Raw genomic sequence first — 18,264 nt, 5'->3', positions numbered from 1 at the left:
ATAGTAGATTGTCGCGGTCCGAAGTTTTCACCCGAATCAACGCTTTAACCGCCGTGTGGTCTTGACTGTCAGGCTTCAAGAGGGACATTATGGAGCTCAGGGATCAAGGGAAAATCGGAGGAGTAAAAGATCACAACTCAATTGTCAAATCCGGCTCCAGAAGATTTGACTGAAGAAGGAGGTGCCCGAGTCGTAAGCTCTGTTCAACCCTCTGCGGGCTGCGTTCACAGTACACCCTGACGAGGCCCGTCCCGTTGAATTGAATTGCGAAAATTGTTGATATTTTTGGTTGACGTCTTCTTTTCCGAAGTCTGGCTTTACCTGACACGCGGGTCGAAGCCGTCATTGTTGACCTAGTAGCGTACAAGTCGTACGGCCGCCCTGGGACGCCGTCGCTCGTTGCATTTAGTCAAACACGACTCATCGGCGCACGACCGGCTTTTCGTTTGGTGCAATCCAAGCCCCTCCTTTAGACCTGACAATGGCGGAAAGCCGTTCGATATGGATTACTGAGATCTGACGCAGGGGTTAGAGCAATGGTTGGCTGAAGCATTTGAGAACGATTGTGGCGTAGCAACTACTTTTCAACTTGAGCCTCCTCCCGCCCTGTTGAATGCCGAAAAAATAGAGTGGGACACTACGGTGTCCATTGTGCAGGCCATCATGGAAGTTTCATCCCCTGTGCCCGGACGAGCGCTGCTGCGCAATGAGCAACGGTTCTCTGAGCGGGGTTTCTGGAAGTATCCAATCCACGTCAGACTCCCGGCACAAATGCCATGGTCTAAGCAGGCTTCGTGCGAACCCGGACCCGTCCGTCTTCTCAAGGTCAGGAGAGGAGGCTATTTTTGCTTTCCATGTCGCTCCTTGACCTCGACGGTCTTGCCGCCCACGCTGCCGAGCGATCGAATTTTCTCAACGAGCTCGCCGCCGTCATCTAACTCTGCGATGTCGTCGGCGCCGCCAATGCTCTTGCCATTGATCATGATGTTTGGGACGGTCCTCCGGCCTGTCATCTTTGCTAACCTGTCCTGTATTGGCTTGCCGAGCTGATGCACGTCCAGTTCGACAACGTAGGGCTCAGGCGTGATGGAATACTTGTCGAGGAGGAGTGCCTTTGCCCTCTTGGAGAACTGGCAGTAGGTCTTGGAGAAGATTATAACTGTAGGCAGTGTCAGCGTACAGTGGCGCAAGCCAGGTACAGATTCGGCAGGCTCATACCTGGGGATTTCTTGAGAATGTCGTTGATAATGGTCTCGACCTCATGGTCCTCGTCGGTTTCCTTCTCTGTGAGCTGGTTGCCGGCCTTGTCTTTGGACTTGTCCTGTCCGGCGGCCGAATTGCCTACGCCGATGACCTTGTCCGGCGCATCAGGCCTCGGCGCCTTCGCATTGGCTGAGTCCTTTGCTTTCTGTTCGGCAGCCTTGAGTCGGTCTGACATTTCCTTGGCCAGCTGGGCATCGTCATCCTTGCCGTTTCCGCCCTTGGAGTCCAGGACCGACTGCTGCTGCTTCTTCTGGCCGCCACGTGCTCGCTCCAGCTCACTCTTGGTTCGATCGTAGAAGTCGCCGAAAGTCCTCACGTCTGGGTTCTGCGACGCCCGTAGCTGGGAGGTGTAGACCAAGGTCATCACAACAATGGCGATTACACCTACGAGGAGCAGGCGCATCCGCCGTGCCGAAGGCATGGTTCGTCCCTGTATTTTTGTCCTTCTTGTTGTCCCTAGAAGTAGATCTGACAATTGATGGTATCGAACAGGGTGTTCTGGGGACGGCGCTGGTGATTTGTCGGTTGTTGCCCCCAGTGTTGTTCTCACAAGTGGCTAGGAAATGTGGCCAAAGCTGGCGCCGGTACGGCCTGGCTGTCGGCTTCCGTGTCGCTTGTCTCGAACGTCAGGCCAGCCGTGACCGTACTGTGTTCAGGCGTGAGCGGGAAGGGAGCCTGGATGGAGGTCGCGTCGGCGAGAGTGTCAGGCTGACGTAGGACGGAATGGGGTGTTGTCGGTTCGTGTGCAGACGAGCTTGGTGGATGCCGCCGGGCTGGGCTGTTCGGGTTGAGACGACGGGGGCTTCGCAGGTTGTAGGTGGCAAGATGAAGTGGTTCTCGGTTGATGATCAGATTGGTTTGTCATGTCCTGTCTTGTCCCGTGCAGAGCTGATCGGCAGCGGCTCGTGTTTGGAAATTCCAACTTGCAAGTACACACTATTGACTCGGTAGGCCGGACTGCGATCCCATCTCCCCCAGCTCCCAGGATGCAGTCTAGTCCGCCTCGGTGGACTATAAGTAAGCTGCTGCTGCCGCCTGCAAAAGCAACGCAGTGCAGCGGGAAAGAAGGGAGGCACCGGCGGGCGGGATGGATGAGTGGAGAAATGCTGCAACGGCGAGCCGCGCAGCTGCAGCTTGGCGTTTTGCACCTGCGCCTGCGCTTGCACCCTGGACCTACGAAAGCTACTGCTGTTTCCACCACTGCTACTGCCGATCTCAGCCTCGGAACCTCTCCTGACCCTGCAAGGTGCCGCCTCTTGCGTTTCGTCTCAGTCGTGTCAGTGCCGCGATTTCCAGACCTCTCCAAACCGTCGATGTTCTCGCAGCCAGCTGCTCAGTCTGCACCCGACTACCTTGCAATCGAGGGTCCTGCCTAGGGTCGGCGCGAGCCTCTCATTCTTCTGTTCTGCCCTTCTGTTCTCTGCCTTCTGCTCCCCGTCTGCCCATTTAGACCAGCCAGCCGGGGCTGCTTTTCCTCGTCGGCTGAGACATGTCAGGGCTTCTAATCTCTCCGTGCCGCTTCTGGGTGCTGGCATGGTGGATTTCGCATTCCCAGCCAGTGCTCCCCTTATTTGCCGGCAAAGACCTGATGTTGAGCATCGACGAGATGGTATGTAGTCTTGCCCTCGGGAGCCAAATTACCTCACCGAGTCCATGGGCGATCAGTTGTGCCACTTGCTCGTCCTCGGGGGCGCTCACGGTTTGCAGCTCCCACCAGAGGTATCGAGGCTCGTTGCTCTCTCATATATGCGACACCACTACAGACTGCCCTTCTTTTGTGTGTCTGTGCGCCTGTAGCACTCCAACACATGTCGCTAGCCCTTGTCCCAGGCGAAGCCATGGCAAAATACCGGAAGAATCGGCCTGGGAGGATATAGTCTAGCTCGTCTGAGCACATGCCCCAATATCCGGCTCTGTAAGATCCCCAAGTTCGACCAAGCATTAAAAGTTCCAACAGGCTCAGAGACGATTTGCCCTCTCGCTCAGCTGGACCTGTATTGTGTATCCACTCTTGGATGGCATGCATTTCAGTAATTAAATGCGAGCAACTGAAGGAACGCTATGTACAAATGGTCTACAAATTTGCCTTGACTAGTAGCCCCTTGTCCTTTGAGTTACTCAGGCGCTGCTGTGCTTTGCTAGACATGATGCCAAGTTTAGGGTACATCCTCCCAGTCCTCCATGCAATTTTGTCACATGCGTTGAACACGCCTAATGGTGTGTGTTGCATAACCTCGCACTTACCACCCCGCTGATGAGTAAACATTGGGATTCTCACTGCCGATGAAAGAAACATAACGAACACTTGGTTCACCTCCGCTCCGCACCGGTCCGCCCCGAAGTCGGGATGGCCGCCACATATAAGAGCCCTCCACGCTCGTATACCCTTACTCTTCTTGCAAGTCCGAAGAGCCCTGATAGGACATCCCATCAACTTAACATCGCCCAGCATATTCACTTTGAACTTTCAGTCAGCATCACCGTGCCTCAGCTCATACACGATGCCATGGTATGTCGTGTCCCTCCGGGATCCCATCGGCCCCTCGGAGCGCGATGAACTCGCTAGTGCCATCACCAAGGTCCACACAAACCTGTTCACCACCCCGTCTCTCTTTGTCAACGTCAGATTCGAAGATGGGTCCAGCGTACATCATTATGTCGGAGGCAAACGCGTAAGTCGGCCCAACGCGTCCCGGCCTCCTCACCTCACAAATACAAGTCTAGAGACAATGGTCATCACCTTGAGCCGGATAAGGCCCGATGCTTACAGTCCCCAAATCTGTCTCACAGAAACTTGTAAACGCCATTCAAGCGCACGTCCGCTCTGGCCCTTCGCGCCCTCGCTCATCATACGATGAATTGTGCCGCCAGCTCCGCGGTTCCTGGGAAACGGTCTTGCCGACAACGCCGCTCGACCTCATCTCGGTGCATGGTAGTCTCGTTGCCGGCGAGGAAAACGGGTTCCTCCGTCCAGAGGCCGGTCAGGACGCTGAATGGGTGAGAGAGCACATGGCCGAATTTGAGCGGCTGGCAGCGGCAGGGAACGAAGCGATGAAGACGCTGGTGGAAGATTGTAGGTCGAGAGGACTGGGTCCCTAGGGCACAATAACAGGGCCAAGAAGTTTTATACATGCTCCATTCAGGATGGAGACATGCTTCCGTTCTTTTGTGCACAAGAGCACCTCCATAGTATACACTGTTGAGGTAAAATGGTAAAATGCGTGTATTTTTTGCTTCTCTTATTACAGACCAACGCCAATACAAGTCCGTAGTTACCAATGTGACAATAAGCCTGCCTGTGTCAGTCACTTCCTCTCTACTATGTAGTGACCCGTGATGGGAGAGATTCAATGTTTTATCAGTCTACGTCTACATACTGCCCTCTGACGTAATTTTAGACTTCAATGCTAAAGTACTTAGTTAGAAACCTTATTACACAGACAGGATAACGAGCTCCTATATATTTTGCTATTCTGCCAACTGTATGGCTTTCCATACAACCACGTCTAGTGCATCTTCAGCATACATATGGACAATCGAATCTCACATCGCCACGCAGGTGATCCAAGGTAACATAAAGAATGCCTGGGTAAGTCTATAGTGTTACGAAGGACCGGAAAAAGTAGCCAGATAAATTTGGACCAACCTGTGGAATGTTCACTATGGAGGAATAAACAAAAACCCAATAGGACTGGACGTATTGTCTACTCACCAGGAGCCCGGAGACAATGCAGAAGCGACTTGGCCCGGGCAAGGTGACACTATGGCCTGGAATCTAAGCTCTGCTTGGGGCCTAGAGCAAGAGACAATCAGCCAGAGAATGGGCTGGTGAGACTGAAGTAAATGCCGCGTTACTGCATTGCTTACTGATACTGACATGTTCCAGCACCGAGACGGGAAGGTGGAGCATCACGAAGTTGTGGATCATTGCCGCCGTCTTCCCCGACGGACCGGGCCGCATCCCCGGCCGAATTCCGAGTCATGCCCCTCGGCAGGTGCTGTCATGATGAACGACGTCAATGAACGAACCATTGACCTGTGCTGAGGCTCTTGTGAGGGGGCTCCTTCATTTGCCCGCTGAAGGATGCCTTGGGGTGTGGCTCCGAGTTTGCATGGTGACAATTGCTCGTGACCAGGCTGAAGTTCACGGCAGCCCTGACATTCGCTGGGAGATCCAGATCCGCCGTTCCGCGCTCTGTGCCTATTCCTGCCGAAACGGGAGACCCTGCCGGGGGTGTGAACGTGGATGACGACAGGAGGCCGACACTAGAAAATGCTTACTATGTCACTTGCATGAGACAGGGTCAAATGCGGGGATCATGTCGAGCCTGCGGCGATGTGGGGCGGGCCCTGTGTAAGTCGGAGTCCCTCGTCCAATGATGCATGACTGACATATCGCGTGCTGGTCCAGGAATGTCTATAAGTCCCTTTGAACGAGATGTTCCTCCGCCATTCGAAGTCCAGACACAGTCCACCACAGCATCCTGAACTTATGCCTGCACTTGAGCTTGGATCTAGACGTTAACTCTACCTCGACCTTGCGGACCAAGCCCCACCATCCACCATGGCCACGCTCAACAAGAAGACCGCCAGCAAGCCTGCTCAAGGTGTCCCCTTTTATACTCCTGCTCAGGAACCCCCAGCCGGCACAGCCCTCGACTTTGACCCTGAGCACCCGTCCAAGACACCCACCATCTTCCATCCCCTGACCATCCGGGGTGTCACACTGGCGAACCGCTTTGTCGTCTCGCCCATGTGCCAGTACAGCGCAGATGACGGCCACCTCACAGACTGGGTTGGTACTCGCAGCTTGCAGTTCCCATCCCGGCCCCACTCGGGTCCTCTAGAAGGAACAGCCCTTGACTAACAAAGGGCAAAGCATCTTGTTCATATCGGCGCCTTCGCCGTGCGAGGGGCCGGCCTGACCATAACTGAAGCATGCTCGGTGCTCCCAAACGGGCGCATCTCCCCGGAGGACGCTGGCATCTGGAAGGACAGCCAGATAGCGCCCCTGAAGCGCATCACCGACTTTGTGCACTCGCAGGGCCACAAGGTCGGCTGCCAGCTGGCCCACGCCGGGCGCAAGGCCAGCACCTTGTCGCCGTGGCACCGGGCGAAGGTCGGCGAGGGGCACGTCGCTACCGAGGAGCTCGGTGGGTGGCCGGATAATGTGTGGGCGCCAAGCTCCATACCTTTCTCCGACACCTACCCGCAAGTGAAGGAGATGACGGCGGACCAGATCAAGGAGACCGTCGAGGCGTTTGCTACGGCATCGAAGAGGGCTGTCCAGGCGGGCTTTGACGTTGTTGAAATCCACGGCGCCCATGGGTATCTCATCAACCAGTTCACGTCGCCACTCAGCAACGTGAGTAGCTCCTTCTAGCCTCCTAGAGCGTGATGCTTAGCTGATGATTTCGCAGACACGAACCGACGAGTGGGGCGGCTCCTTCGAGAACCGCATCCGGTTCCTCATTGAGATCATCAAGGCAGTCCGCGGCGCCATCCCCGAGACGATGCCGCTCTTCCTCCGTATTTCCATGACGGAATGGATGGAATGGCATAGCAAGGATTACAGCTGGGATCTCAAGCAGAGCATCAAACTGGCTCACATGCTCCCCGAGCTCGGTGTTGACCTCCTCGATTGCAGTTCGGGCGGCAACAACCACCTACAAAAGATAAACCTCAACCCCTTCTACCAAATTGATCCGGCCGGGGAGATCCGGCAGAGCTTGAAAGAGGCAGGTAAGAAGCTGCTGATCGGCGCGGTTGGTCTCATCACGACCGCGGAGATGGCGAGGGACATCGTACAAAGCGAGTGCTTGTACACGGTTGGCGAGGACCCGGAAAAGGGTGCAATGGATTATGTTGCCGTGGCCGAGAAGTGCGAGGACAAGTCCAAAGCGGATGTGGTCATCGTTGCAAGGCAGTTCCTGAGGGAACCGGAATTCGTCTTGAGGACGGCGCAGCACTTGGGTGTCAAGGTCAAGTGGGCAAACCAGTACGGTCGAGCTGGGTGGCCAGAAAACCAGAAGGTTTAGAGGTTGCGAGTCTCCGGCTTCTAGGAGACGGGAGTGGGATGTCTTCCGATACGAGCACCACATTCATAGTTCGAGAATCACCCCCCTTGTGCCGCAAAGGTGATGAGCCTGCATGTGAGGGACCAAGCATCTATCAAGCAAGGCACCGAGTGATCGGAATTCAGTACTGGTTTGGCACTCGAATGTCGGAGCTGGGCTGGGTATTCCTTGAAGCATCGGGGAGCTTCGTGGCATGTCTAGTCCTTTGGGGTCACATTCCCTACCTGGCGTCAAAGCTTGCATGTAGGTCGAGAGACTGACTCGCCCACGTTAGGCTCCTTGGACACCCGAGTTAGGACCACATCTTTATGCCCATCTCCTCCCCGCGCAGGACGGTGCCAACCTTGTTTCACGGTCAAAGTCGGTCGACTTTTTTCAAGCCTATTCCACACTGGCGCACTGAACAAAGAGCAGCACAGCAGCCTCAAGGGGCTGTTGCAAGAGGAATTCAATCATTCTCGGACCCTGAATTGTCGCCCGCTTGTTCCCGGTCCACCAAACGCCCTTGCTCGCTCGATCTACACATTGATGAATCCTGCGATGGCTCAACACAGACACACCGGGTGCTTGAGCCAGAATGCTAGTCACGCCTTTCAGTTGAGGAACGCCTTCGGATGCAGTAGATACATGCGCCCTCACAACTCAGCCTCCGCGCCTTCTCGTGAACTATCGAGCTCGCTCTCGACGAGTGATCGCAAAAGCTGTATGGCAATCTCTCGGCCCAGGTCGATCGACTCGCGATACAAATCTGCGGGTTCAGGTCGCACGGCCGGGACATGCATGAATAAGACTCTCTTCCACTGCTCTGCCCGGTGACAGTTGGCCAGGCTGTTGAAGTATATGTAGTCGCAAAGAAAATGGCCGGCATCTTCTGAGGTTTTGAGCGTAAGATTGCCCTGTGAATTGCCCAAATTAGACTTATCGTTGCCCAGTACACACCGTTGGCACGGCGGCCTGACCGCACTCACCGGTAAGTACGTCTCCCATCTCCTCTTGATGTCTGCCACGTCAAGATCGGTCGTCAACTGAGCAGGTATGCCGTGCCAGGGGTAATCGTCAGAGGAAGGATTCTGGTTGGGCAGCCTCTCATCCAGGTCGAGCAGTTTGTAGTCGTCCCTGTGGCCGAGTCGTTCCAGCACGTACTGCTTCTTAGTGGATGCCATACCAATGTGTAGCACGTAGTCGATCTTTGGGACTCCTTCGAAGTCGGGCTGCCACAACTTTGGAATGAGATTCCGGACGGCCGAGTACGTGACGCGCACTGGCTCAGGATGGACTACGATCCGCACCGGAGGTAAGGGCAGAGACCCGCCCCGAACGGCGGTCGAGGACTTAGCATTCAGGGGAGGGAGGTACTCGGGTAGCGAGGAGGCAATGTCCCAGCTGGGATTCCGAGGGTACTGATCCTTGAATGGCTGCATGTGGGCGGTCAGCAACAGCGGCCAGGCGGGCCATATCAGGCATTGGTGGAGCAGACTTACACCAAACCCCGTGACCAGGATGGTTATTTCGTCCTGGGACTTGTCCGTAGAGCCCATGCTGTTGTAGAGGGTCGCAGTGGGTGAATATCTGGAGGTGGCTAGGAGGCAAGCTGGGTGCAGGGTCACAAGTAGGAGAGCCGGCAAAGTGCGAAAGGGTCCGTTGCTCTACTGAAGCCTTCCTACACGGCCAGGAAGGAATTGATCTGGCCAAAGTCGGCCCACGTGACTGGGGAGGAGGAGGAGGAGGAAGAAGAGGGAAGATAAGTACAGATGCTTAGAAAGATATGTTAGCATCCTGTAGGTAATAGTCTGCGAAAGCAGTGACGGAGAAGAGATCCCCGAGGAGACGGCGCACTTGGGCGTCGGGGCGACGAATGTGACTGGGGAGGGTGAAGGAGGGGCAGAGGTGGCGGCTGGCCACATGTGCCTGCCTGCATGCAGCCCGGGGCCACGATGCTGTGGAAGGAGACCTACCTGGAGACCTGGCCGGCAGCAGCGATGGGAAGAAGTGATCCGAGGCGAGAGAATAGGGAGCACAACGCCGAACACAGGAGGGCACGCGCGGGTGGGGGTTTGGTTTGAAGATGAGGTGGGCTGAGTGGGATTCGATTGGATTGGGTTGGGTTGGGTTGGGTTGGGTTGACTGTGTTGGTGGCACGGTCCGCGGTGCAAGTGCAGGCCATTCCCCATTCCCCCGCACGCCCGAACGTACTGTAGCATTGCACCTGGAGAGGGCGGGGAGCTAAGCGACCATGACCTTGACGCCCCGATGCAGGCATGTCAGAATCAGGTGGTTCGGTGGGCATTGGGCGTGGGCATGGACATTGCCATTGGCACACGCACTTGTGTATGCACACATGCGCATGCACCTGTCTGTACACGTCCCGAGCGGGACGGGCAGAAAGCAGAGCACCAAAGGGAAGGGGAAGTCGAGACGGCATCGTCCTCACCCAGGTCGGATCGGATCGGACCAAGGCAGCTCAGATCAGCTCAGATAAGAGCAGGACCCGCTGTCCGGCGGTTCCTTCTTGGGTGTGCCGATGGCCGGGGCCGGTTTCACTGCATTTGCAGGCAGGCAGGCAGGCAGGCAGGCAGGCAGCTCGGGGCACCACCACCCGGACCGAGAGACGGGATTGGCAGCGAATGGGGTGGCCTGAAGCTGTGTGCAGCGGTTCTGGAAGTCGTCTTCTAGAACTCTTCTTCGGCCCTGCCCTGGTCCAAGTCCCACCCGACCGGGAAGTTGCGGGGATGCAAGGCTACCTAGGTACCTAGACAGGTACCGGCCCAGTAGTCCAGGTACAGACACATGGTTTAAACGGCCAGGGACTACATGTGCCCAAGTACCTTCCCCCTACCCAGCACTTGTTACACCTAACAGTACACGGCACAGCACCACTGCGTCCAACCTGCCTGGCCCTACCCATACGTACAGGTTCGTACCTGTGTGGACCACCCCTTTCGGCGCACTCCTACTCCTCTATCATTTGTGCAGTGAGTGCTACAGCTTCCACTTGGCTGTGGACTTGTTGCTCGTTGGCCTTGTTTGCTGTCGAGATGGCTGTCACCGCCACTTACTCCCGACAGTCATATCGTGAACTTGCTGTGCAACACAGACGCTGGTCGAGCTTGACAGACTAAGTGATGTGTCCCTGGGAACAGTTTTGATCATGTTCGCTCCTAGTGCTTATCCGGTCTTCTCAGCCACCGTTTCAATATGGCTTCTTCGCCTTTGTGGGTAGGCGTCGCAGTATGAGATTGTCTCCCGTCAAGCATCAACGACTTAGAACACCGGACTATCAAGACTGTCTCCCTCATGATGAGCTCTCCAGGTTGGGTGGCTGGGGCTCTCCTTCAGGAGGGAGCCATCCTGTCTCGGTCCTGCCCGGGCGAATAATCGACCACCCATCAGCTTCTGCTTGGCTGAGGATGTCTTCCGGAAGGCACAGCTGAGAAGCATGTCTCTTGTTGCAACCGACCATGTATGATGAATGCATGTTTTCGAGAAGGGGAAGCGACGATCAAAACATGCCGCCTCGATGATATATAGAGGAGCCAGTCTGCCCGAGAATCTGGAGGACAGCGAGCGACATCAATCATCCATCCATCCACACACGCAAATAATTCAACTCATCAGAGCCAGAGACAACATTCTAGAAAGCATCACCGTGACTCTCTTATCAAGCACTTCACTACTGTCTCAAGAACCCTCGACATCCAAGAGCCAGAATGCATCACACAGCTTTCTCAGTCCTCACCATCTTCGGCCTTCTAGGCGTCTCCCTCTCCGCTCCCACCCGGTCACCACGTCCACTTCCACGGCGGCTCCGACCCATGTTGCACCGTCTACCTGCACCACTTATTACCCTTCTGTCCTACGACAGCTCGATGAATCTGCGCCGGGCGTCAAGAAGGCCAACACGGCCAAGGACACAAAGGCTTTCCATGTCGCCCAGTCCGTCTCCTTTGCCGACAACGTCAAGTTCGACCGGATCCACCAGTACGTCGTCTTCGACAACATCGCCAGTGGCTCCTGGGATTGTCAGCTCATGGTCTCTTGGTATGTATATCTGCTGTCGGCAAAACCTTGCCCTGGGAGGGCGATGCGGCTGACCAAATGAAATAGGCCATCTGCTGCCGCCTTGAAAATGTCTTCCGCCTCCAGGTTTGGTACCTCCGGCTCGTCCGCCATCAGCCTCGACGTGTACAGTGCTTCCTACAATGCTTCCTCCCTTCATTCTCACTCCAAGCCCAAGGGCTCCAAGGTCGGCACACCTGAGGACTCGCCTTTCGCAACCTGGCAATCGATGACGAACGCCATGAGGGCTCAGGACGGCACGGACGATCACTCCACCAAAGGTAATTCTCAGAAGACCCACGACAAGGGCGATGGGGTCTCCGTGACATTGACACCCTTCGGTACCGTTGGTGTCAACCCCGGTGAATATGGAGTGACCATCAACTCAAGAGCTTGCCCACAGGCCGGCGAAGATGGTACTCTGCAATTCTTGTTTGAGATACCCAACACCGATCCCCGTAATGCGAGTGTTGGTTTCTTGGGAAGCGCAGAAAAGGGTGCTGGCGTCTACTTGCTCGCCAATTGCTAGATGGCGGTTCATGTGCCACAGATTGGGGCAGTTGAGAGTGAACAAGAGCTTTGAGGCGGGTTCAGGGGTGCTTGGATGCCGAGTGAGCCGCCGAGGCGATTCTACTACGTTTGGTTTTGGGAGGCGTTTCCTTTTCTTTGTGCTTTGAATTGGGGCTTGGTTGCTGGGGGTAGAAAAAGTGAACATGGTTGCTGTTACATTTTTGGGAGAAGACAGAATTGCTTCGTAAGTATGCACAACGCCAATCCGAAGCTGTTCAAAAACCATCATCGTCTCCCAATCTCCTTCGGCCCTTTGAGTATGTTGGCACCAAGCTCTCTTCTTTCCGGCCAGGCTGGTCTACAGGAAAATGGATCCATCGTGATAGACCTAGGGCTTCGCATATTTTTCTACAGGAGCTACAAACTAGGCTCCAGGCTGGCTTACTGTCTCACGGGTGAGAGACATGTTACAATTTTTAAAACTTGGCTGTTTGAGCAATCTTGTATTGTTGACTTGACTGGATCTGAGCTTATATCTCTGACAGCTAAGTGGGTAGCCACATAACAAGGAATTCTCTGTCGTAGAGGATATTGAAGACCCGTTTGGAATAATATCCAGACTTTGATGGTGTCTCGTACTTGAGCCCTGTAAATTTATCCTAGGCAGAGCTTCGAGTCTTGTGTTTGCAGCGGTACCTGTAACTGCTGGCCGCATTTGTCACCATGACAACCCAACTCAATTCATACGGTTAGGTGAATGCACAAAAATCATTTCAGAAATGGGGCCTAGTTTTTTAGAACAATAATCGAGCGTCCACCCCGTCAGCTTTAGACACCACCACACGTTCTCCTTGTCTGTCTCCATTTCGACATCTGAATAGCAGCAACGACGACAACGACCAAAAGATAAAGCCAAACACAGCAAACAAACTGGTTTGAGTCGTCCAATCGAGCAGAGAATGGCGCTTCGATCGCGTTACGGAGAGTCCTTCGACCTCGTGTCGAACATAACCAAACGAAAAGTGAGCGCCATGGAAATCTTCGTGAGGGGCCAATATGAGGACAGACTTCGAGACCACGACAACGCAGATGAACTCATCGATATCGCACGGAGCGAGGCTCTTGAGAAGACCCGGCTTTCAGTGATGCGGGAGCACACCGCAGTGGGGCCTAATGGAACAATGAAGCTTGTCTCCACGGAGTTCTACATTCAGCACATATTGCGGAGGATGTGGTTCATATGCTGTCGTAAGCTATTCATACTGCTTGCTGTGGTAACGTGCTTGCTAAAGATATTCCACAGATGACCAATGCGATATCGCCTTCCAGGACGTCCCTCCATTTCCCATCAAGTTGGCGGACACCGACGAGGATACAGAAGGTCCACGGGCCCCCGAACATATCCGGGAGATACAAAGCAAGGAGAAAAAGGACCAGCAAGCAAAAGAAAGGGCTGAGAGGGCCGAGAAGGAGAAGGCAAAGACTACTTGCTGCTCCGGTCTCGAGGAACGACACAGGCGTCAGACACAGGAGCTGACTGCCGCGCACCTCAAAGAGATCCAAGACCTCAAGGCCCAGACGCTTCTCGATATCAAGGAGCTTAAGGATACATTCGGCCAACTGCGTGGTAATGAGAACCCGAAAGTTGGCCAGAAGTAGCCACCCTCGACACAATCGATGAATTCGTCGACAAGAAGAACGCAGGGCTCCGCACTCGATCACTTTTCTGAGCGATCAAACACTCAGCTGTATGGAACGCAAGTCAGATCCGTGGGAGATGACCCACAAGAAAGCATGCTAGTTATGTAGGGAATTACTAATCCATTTACCCCATGTCCTAAAGTCCATATCTTCCAGTGTTCGTTGAGCTGCTGTGTATTGACCTAGATGCGCTAAGGACGTCCTCTATCGAGACGCACCAGACCTAGGTCAGCCAGCGTAGGTCGAAATCTATGCGAAAATACAGTTGATGGAATAGGCCAACAGAGAACTGCATGGCCATTCTGAGTGGATCTGAAGCGGTTCTTAGGAAGGGAGCTATAGCCAAGGCCTCCGAGCGGCCATCTGCACACATAAGGTGTACGCGCAGACAGATGGATACCCGAGCAAACCGCTGCAAACCTTGAAAGATACACAGGAGCTGAGTTAGCCAAAAGTCCATCCCGTACTTTTTGGAGCTTGAGCCCCACAAAGACCCAGTGAAGACCACCAAAAGCTTCCCTTCGCAAGGCCAGCCCCTACATGTATTTAGGGTCGATTGAATGATGGCATTGACCGGACCTTCAGTCACAGACCACTCCGACGAGTACTTAAAGCTCAGATTGAAGGCACATTGGCTTCCCTTCTATCTCTCTCTCCCCTCAGCAGCCGCAATTCAGCCACCGATGGCCCGGTAGCCCAACTCACAAAGATATTCCCTCCTTGAACAACACAACGACAACATACATTGTAAGACGCTACCCGCCTTTCAAAAGGAGCCTCAAAGCATTCCATAGACTTTCTGATTACCAAACTGACAACTTGGCCGTTTCAGGATCAAAACGACGGACATCGTGCTGGCCTTCAAACGAGCATGACACTCAAGAGCAAAGCTTGCCCCGAGGGCGAAGGCGCGTCCTATCAACAGAATCGACAGGATGCGGTACAAATCGTCCCCTCCAGGGAAGCCGATGTCAGCCACCAGAAAGAAAAGCAAGTTGCTGGAAGACAGCGCCAAGCAGAGATCGACCCTGATGGCCAACGTCGCCAAAAGACCATGAAATCACAGGACAACACGGCGGTGGTTGATGTCCACGACGCCAACAACATGCCAGTAAATGTCCGGCCCATGAACAGCAACACCTGGCAGGGTGCGAGTGTCGTAGTTGAGTCGCATCACAGAACTGGCTGGATCACCCGTTCGGATCCTTCGACGGCTGGAGGACAGAAGCTTTGGCAGATCCTTGCGGAGATTCTAGCTAAGCGGAGCCACACGAACGAGGTCATCGCGTACATGGCCCCCACCATTGACGAGTCTCGAGCCTCGTCCAAGCCCTCCGACCTCTGTGCAATGACCGTAAATGAACTCGAGCTCGCGATAGGGGAAGCCAATCTCAAAATCAGACACAGTCGTCTTAGAGAGTCTGTTGGACAGTTGATAAGTGATCGAGACGAGGCGGCAGCAGACATAGGGCGGGAGGCACCCCGTGCTGGCCCGCTGACGGGTTCCGAAGACGAACAACATCCAGGATGGCTGGAACTCCTCGACTTCATGGAGCTGGGAAAATCAAGATTTCTGTAAGATGAATCTGCGCTGGAATTCCTGCGATCACTGGAGCCCAGCATCTTCGATGAGAGTCAGGAGTATTGCTCGCTCCAGACACTCTTCCTGAGCTTCGCAAGAATGGCCAACATCGCAAAGAGACGGGAGAGGTTCGAGGAGTACCTCGTCGAGGCACCGCGGGAGTGGTACTGCTTTACAACGGTGTGCAAGAACGGCTACCAGAATGAGGGCGCCATGGCTAGCGAGAAGAACTGTGACTGTCCCCAGAACGAGATGGCATGCCTACAGGTTCGCATCCGACGAGGAAGATTGCGTGCATTTGATTTCCGATTCAGGTGAGGATCACTGGGAGGCACATTCCAGCACCACTTCAAGTCTGCGTACTGTAATCAAAGTTTGTCGTACTTTAACTTCACAGTTTCAGCCCCGTGATTTCTTCGTGTAAACTGGATCCGTCTCTATGCAGCCCACAGCCTGTCAGTGGCAAGCAAGGCCCTCTGTTTTTGCAGTTTTAAAACATGTCCGAGCCCTAGTATCGTCCCGAGCAGGCATACTTGGTCTGATGATAATTCCCATAGCCTGAGCATCTAGTGCATAGCCCGGTATTCATTGCCACAGTCCCCTAGATTCTCGAGCACGGCCCGTGTCTTGTGCCCGCCCTCACCCAAGGCGACCTTGTTGATGGCCGCCATGTCATCCTGACCCAGCTTGAACCTGAAGATGTTGAGGTTCTCAACCGCATGGCTCGACACGCCTAGCCTATTTCCCACGATTACAGCACCGACAGCAAGCTGCTGAAGTACCCAGCGCGAGGCGACGTTCGTAAGTGAGATTCCCTCACCGTGTTTCTCCGCCACAGAGGAGAGCGTCCCCAAGAGCGCCTGGAATTCAGGCCAGCTGCCCCAGGTCTGGACCATGTCGAAATACTGTGGTTTTGATAAGCATCCAAGTCTTCCGGCACTTCGAGGCTGGAGCGGTTGTGCTGACCTTTCGTTGCGAGGGTGTGAGCCGGCTCGTCTCTGAATAGAGTTCTGGTGCGGGTTGGCCAAGCCATTTTGGCGAGATGAAGCCGCCGCACTTCAAATTATTCCCAATCAATGAGTGCTCTCAATTTCAGGTATATCCCGGTGCCCATGGCAACTTCGCAGTTACATCAACTCACAAGAGACCCGTAGGTAAGAAGCTTGACGCCATACTTCTCACACACAGCAGACACGTGCTGCAGAGGGCGCGAGTCAACAAGCGAGAACTGTAAATCCCTTGTCAGCTCGGGTCCCCACTACGCAGCTATAGTCGCATACTTGGACTTGATTTGATACAAGCCCGACTAGTCCTGTCTTCTCTACGAGGTACTTGCAGGCCTCCTCCGTGTGCCGGGCGTCGAAGTTGCACAGCCCGATGGCTGAGACGAGTTCAGGGTGCGTCTGCGTTATTCTCACGAGTTCGACGAGAATATCCAGGTACTCCTTTGAAGAGTACTGCGCATGGTATCAGCCTCCAAATCTAATGGGGGCCATCGGCAGAGACGCGGCTCATCAACACTCACATCGTGCCAATGGAACTGCAGGAGCTCAACCCGGCCACCGAGCCGTCGCGATCTCTCCTTGACAGCCTGCAGGACATATTGCGTGGTCACCGGCTGGCCGCTAGGACCAAAGACGCACCACTTCGTCGCCGCGTGGACCGCATCGCGCATGTCAGCTGGTAGCCGGCTGCGGAAATCCCCATAGATCAGCTCGGCGTCGCCGTAATGATCTGCCATGTCTTGGGATGGTTCTGTTAGTAAAGAGTTCCCACTTTTCGTCGATAGAGGACGACCGGTTAGAGGTTGGCCGTGAGGTGTTCGCAGGATGGCCCTAGTTGCAGGCGTGTGTCACAACGTAGCCATTCGGTCCAGACCACCACCACGAGAGACGCACGGCTGCCGGATCCACTCACCAGCAGTACTTAGGCCAAGCTCTACGAGCTCAGCAAGGGCCGCTTCCTGGCTCTCTACGCTTGCGCTGCCCCATGCGGGAGAGGAGAGCTGCCAGAGCCCGTTGAACACACGTGGCATGCAATGCGGCCCGAGCTGGAACGTCTCTATATCCACACGTCGCTTCTCGGCGCGTACGCTGATGATGTTCGTTGCTCGGGAAGACGGAGGCGAAGTCGCGGCTTCCGGGTGCAGAAAGCTGATGACATCTCGGACCTGCCTCTCTGCCCTGGTGAATGGATATCCCAGGGCTTGGGGGGTGGCGCTGGAGCAGTAGCTGGAGATAGCCTCAAAGCCAGTCAGAAGACCTTGTAGGTCATCAAACAGAGCGGACGTCGCCTCAGGCCTGGACTCTTTGAGTGCCTGGATGGCCTGCACGATATCGCCCGAGACTTGGCCGAGAACTCTGTCGAGGTCATCCCCAGGTACCCACCGTGCTCTTGCCTCCCGCAAGCAATTCACAAAATGGGCCAGGCTGTATTGGATGATCAGCCTCGCGCTACTACTCTACTGGTCCATCAAAGTGACAGGGCTCACTATGGCAGTGCGGCCTTGGCGAGCTTGCTCGAGAAGAGGCACCGTGTCGAGGCGATGTACCGCACGCATTCCTGCGTGACGAGGCCATCATTCCCCGGGGGGAACAGGACGGTCGCATCGGTGAAGGCCGGCGGTGACTCGAGTAGCTGTGTACGGATGTGCTCGACGAAGGGGCGCTGGGCCGCGGCTCCTTGTGAGATGAGCGTCCTCAAGGCCGATCTGAGGAGGACAGGGGGCACTGGTCACACGGGAATGAGGTGAGACTGTTGATTTTCTTCCGGATTGGATGATGAAGCACAATGTGCATCTCCAGGACATTGAAGCTCACAATTCGAGATGAGGACGTCGTCCATCATGTTCCTGATGTAGTATGCATACATGATCAGCACCGGCATTATCAAATCAGCTTCCTCTTTCGGACCCCTCGGGCCCAAGAGTGGAACGACCTACACGTGCCCGGCAGCTGCCATCGCGGATCGTTCGCGGTCGGCTCGCACTGTTTGCGAGGCAGTCCTACTTCAGTGAGTAGAGGTCCCACGACTCAGGGTCCCCCTCTCGCGTAAACTTTCGGCTTGCACCTATAG

General features: G+C 54.9%; 9 protein-coding genes across 9 annotated transcripts; 6 read left to right on the top strand and 3 right to left on the bottom strand.

The window, feature by feature from the left end:
• Positions 1-839: 839 nt before the first annotated feature.
• On the bottom strand, positions 840-1,666 carry INS49_010352 (uncharacterized protein; the record flags this gene model as incomplete). Its single annotated transcript, XM_043171078.1, has 2 exons — positions 840-1,159; positions 1,219-1,666. The coding sequence occupies 2 exons, from the start codon at positions 1,664-1,666 to the stop codon at positions 840-842; spliced, it is 768 nt and encodes a 255-aa protein (XP_043025643.1).
• A 2,098-nt stretch (positions 1,667-3,764) lies between these two features.
• INS49_010351 (uncharacterized protein) lies at positions 3,765-4,362 on the top strand (the record flags this gene model as incomplete). Its single annotated transcript, XM_043171077.1, has 2 exons — positions 3,765-3,935; positions 4,054-4,362. The coding sequence occupies 2 exons, from the start codon at positions 3,765-3,767 to the stop codon at positions 4,360-4,362; spliced, it is 480 nt and encodes a 159-aa protein (XP_043025642.1).
• Positions 4,363-5,026: 664 nt separating this feature from the next.
• Positions 5,027-5,270, top strand: INS49_010350 (uncharacterized protein; the record flags this gene model as incomplete). Its single annotated transcript, XM_043171076.1, has 2 exons — positions 5,027-5,091; positions 5,150-5,270. The coding sequence occupies 2 exons, from the start codon at positions 5,027-5,029 to the stop codon at positions 5,268-5,270; spliced, it is 186 nt and encodes a 61-aa protein (XP_043025641.1).
• Positions 5,271-5,827: 557 nt separating this feature from the next.
• INS49_010349 (uncharacterized protein) lies at positions 5,828-7,301 on the top strand (the record flags this gene model as incomplete). Its single annotated transcript, XM_043171075.1, has 3 exons — positions 5,828-6,058; positions 6,143-6,628; positions 6,684-7,301. The coding sequence occupies 3 exons, from the start codon at positions 5,828-5,830 to the stop codon at positions 7,299-7,301; spliced, it is 1,335 nt and encodes a 444-aa protein (XP_043025640.1).
• A 674-nt stretch (positions 7,302-7,975) lies between these two features.
• Positions 7,976-8,878, bottom strand: INS49_010348 (uncharacterized protein; the record flags this gene model as incomplete). Its single annotated transcript, XM_043171074.1, has 3 exons — positions 7,976-8,236; positions 8,309-8,755; positions 8,822-8,878. 3 exons carry the CDS (start codon positions 8,876-8,878, stop codon positions 7,976-7,978), a joined length of 765 nt encoding a protein of 254 aa, XP_043025639.1.
• Positions 8,879-10,535: 1,657 nt separating this feature from the next.
• INS49_010347 (uncharacterized protein) lies at positions 10,536-11,925 on the top strand (the record flags this gene model as incomplete). The annotated part of the gene is made up of 3 exons (XM_043171073.1): positions 10,536-10,556; positions 11,203-11,378; positions 11,445-11,925. 3 exons carry the CDS (start codon positions 10,536-10,538, stop codon positions 11,923-11,925), a joined length of 678 nt encoding a protein of 225 aa, XP_043025638.1.
• A 940-nt stretch (positions 11,926-12,865) lies between these two features.
• On the top strand, positions 12,866-13,565 carry INS49_010346 (uncharacterized protein; the record flags this gene model as incomplete). The annotated part of the gene is made up of 2 exons (XM_043171072.1): positions 12,866-13,154; positions 13,210-13,565. The coding sequence occupies 2 exons, from the start codon at positions 12,866-12,868 to the stop codon at positions 13,563-13,565; spliced, it is 645 nt and encodes a 214-aa protein (XP_043025637.1).
• A 913-nt stretch (positions 13,566-14,478) lies between these two features.
• On the top strand, positions 14,479-15,507 carry INS49_010345 (uncharacterized protein; the record flags this gene model as incomplete). Its single annotated transcript, XM_043171071.1, has 2 exons — positions 14,479-15,182; positions 15,228-15,507. The coding sequence occupies 2 exons, from the start codon at positions 14,479-14,481 to the stop codon at positions 15,505-15,507; spliced, it is 984 nt and encodes a 327-aa protein (XP_043025636.1).
• A 248-nt stretch (positions 15,508-15,755) lies between these two features.
• INS49_010344 (uncharacterized protein) lies at positions 15,756-18,075 on the bottom strand (the record flags this gene model as incomplete). The annotated part of the gene is made up of 8 exons (XM_043171070.1): positions 15,756-16,094; positions 16,156-16,245; positions 16,331-16,417; positions 16,470-16,646; positions 16,715-16,932; positions 17,107-17,618; positions 17,681-17,918; positions 18,009-18,075. The coding sequence occupies 8 exons, from the start codon at positions 18,073-18,075 to the stop codon at positions 15,756-15,758; spliced, it is 1,728 nt and encodes a 575-aa protein (XP_043025635.1).
• Positions 18,076-18,264: the final 189 nt, after the last annotated feature.

This window comes from Diaporthe citri, assembly GCF_014595645.1.
Source record: "Diaporthe citri strain NFHF-8-4 chromosome Unknown scaffold_4, whole genome shotgun sequence".
NCBI classification, from domain to species: Eukaryota; Fungi; Ascomycota; class Sordariomycetes; order Diaporthales; family Diaporthaceae; genus Diaporthe; species Diaporthe citri.
Note: the sequence above shows the minus strand (reverse complement) of the source record. Positions and strands in the feature narration are given on the sequence as shown.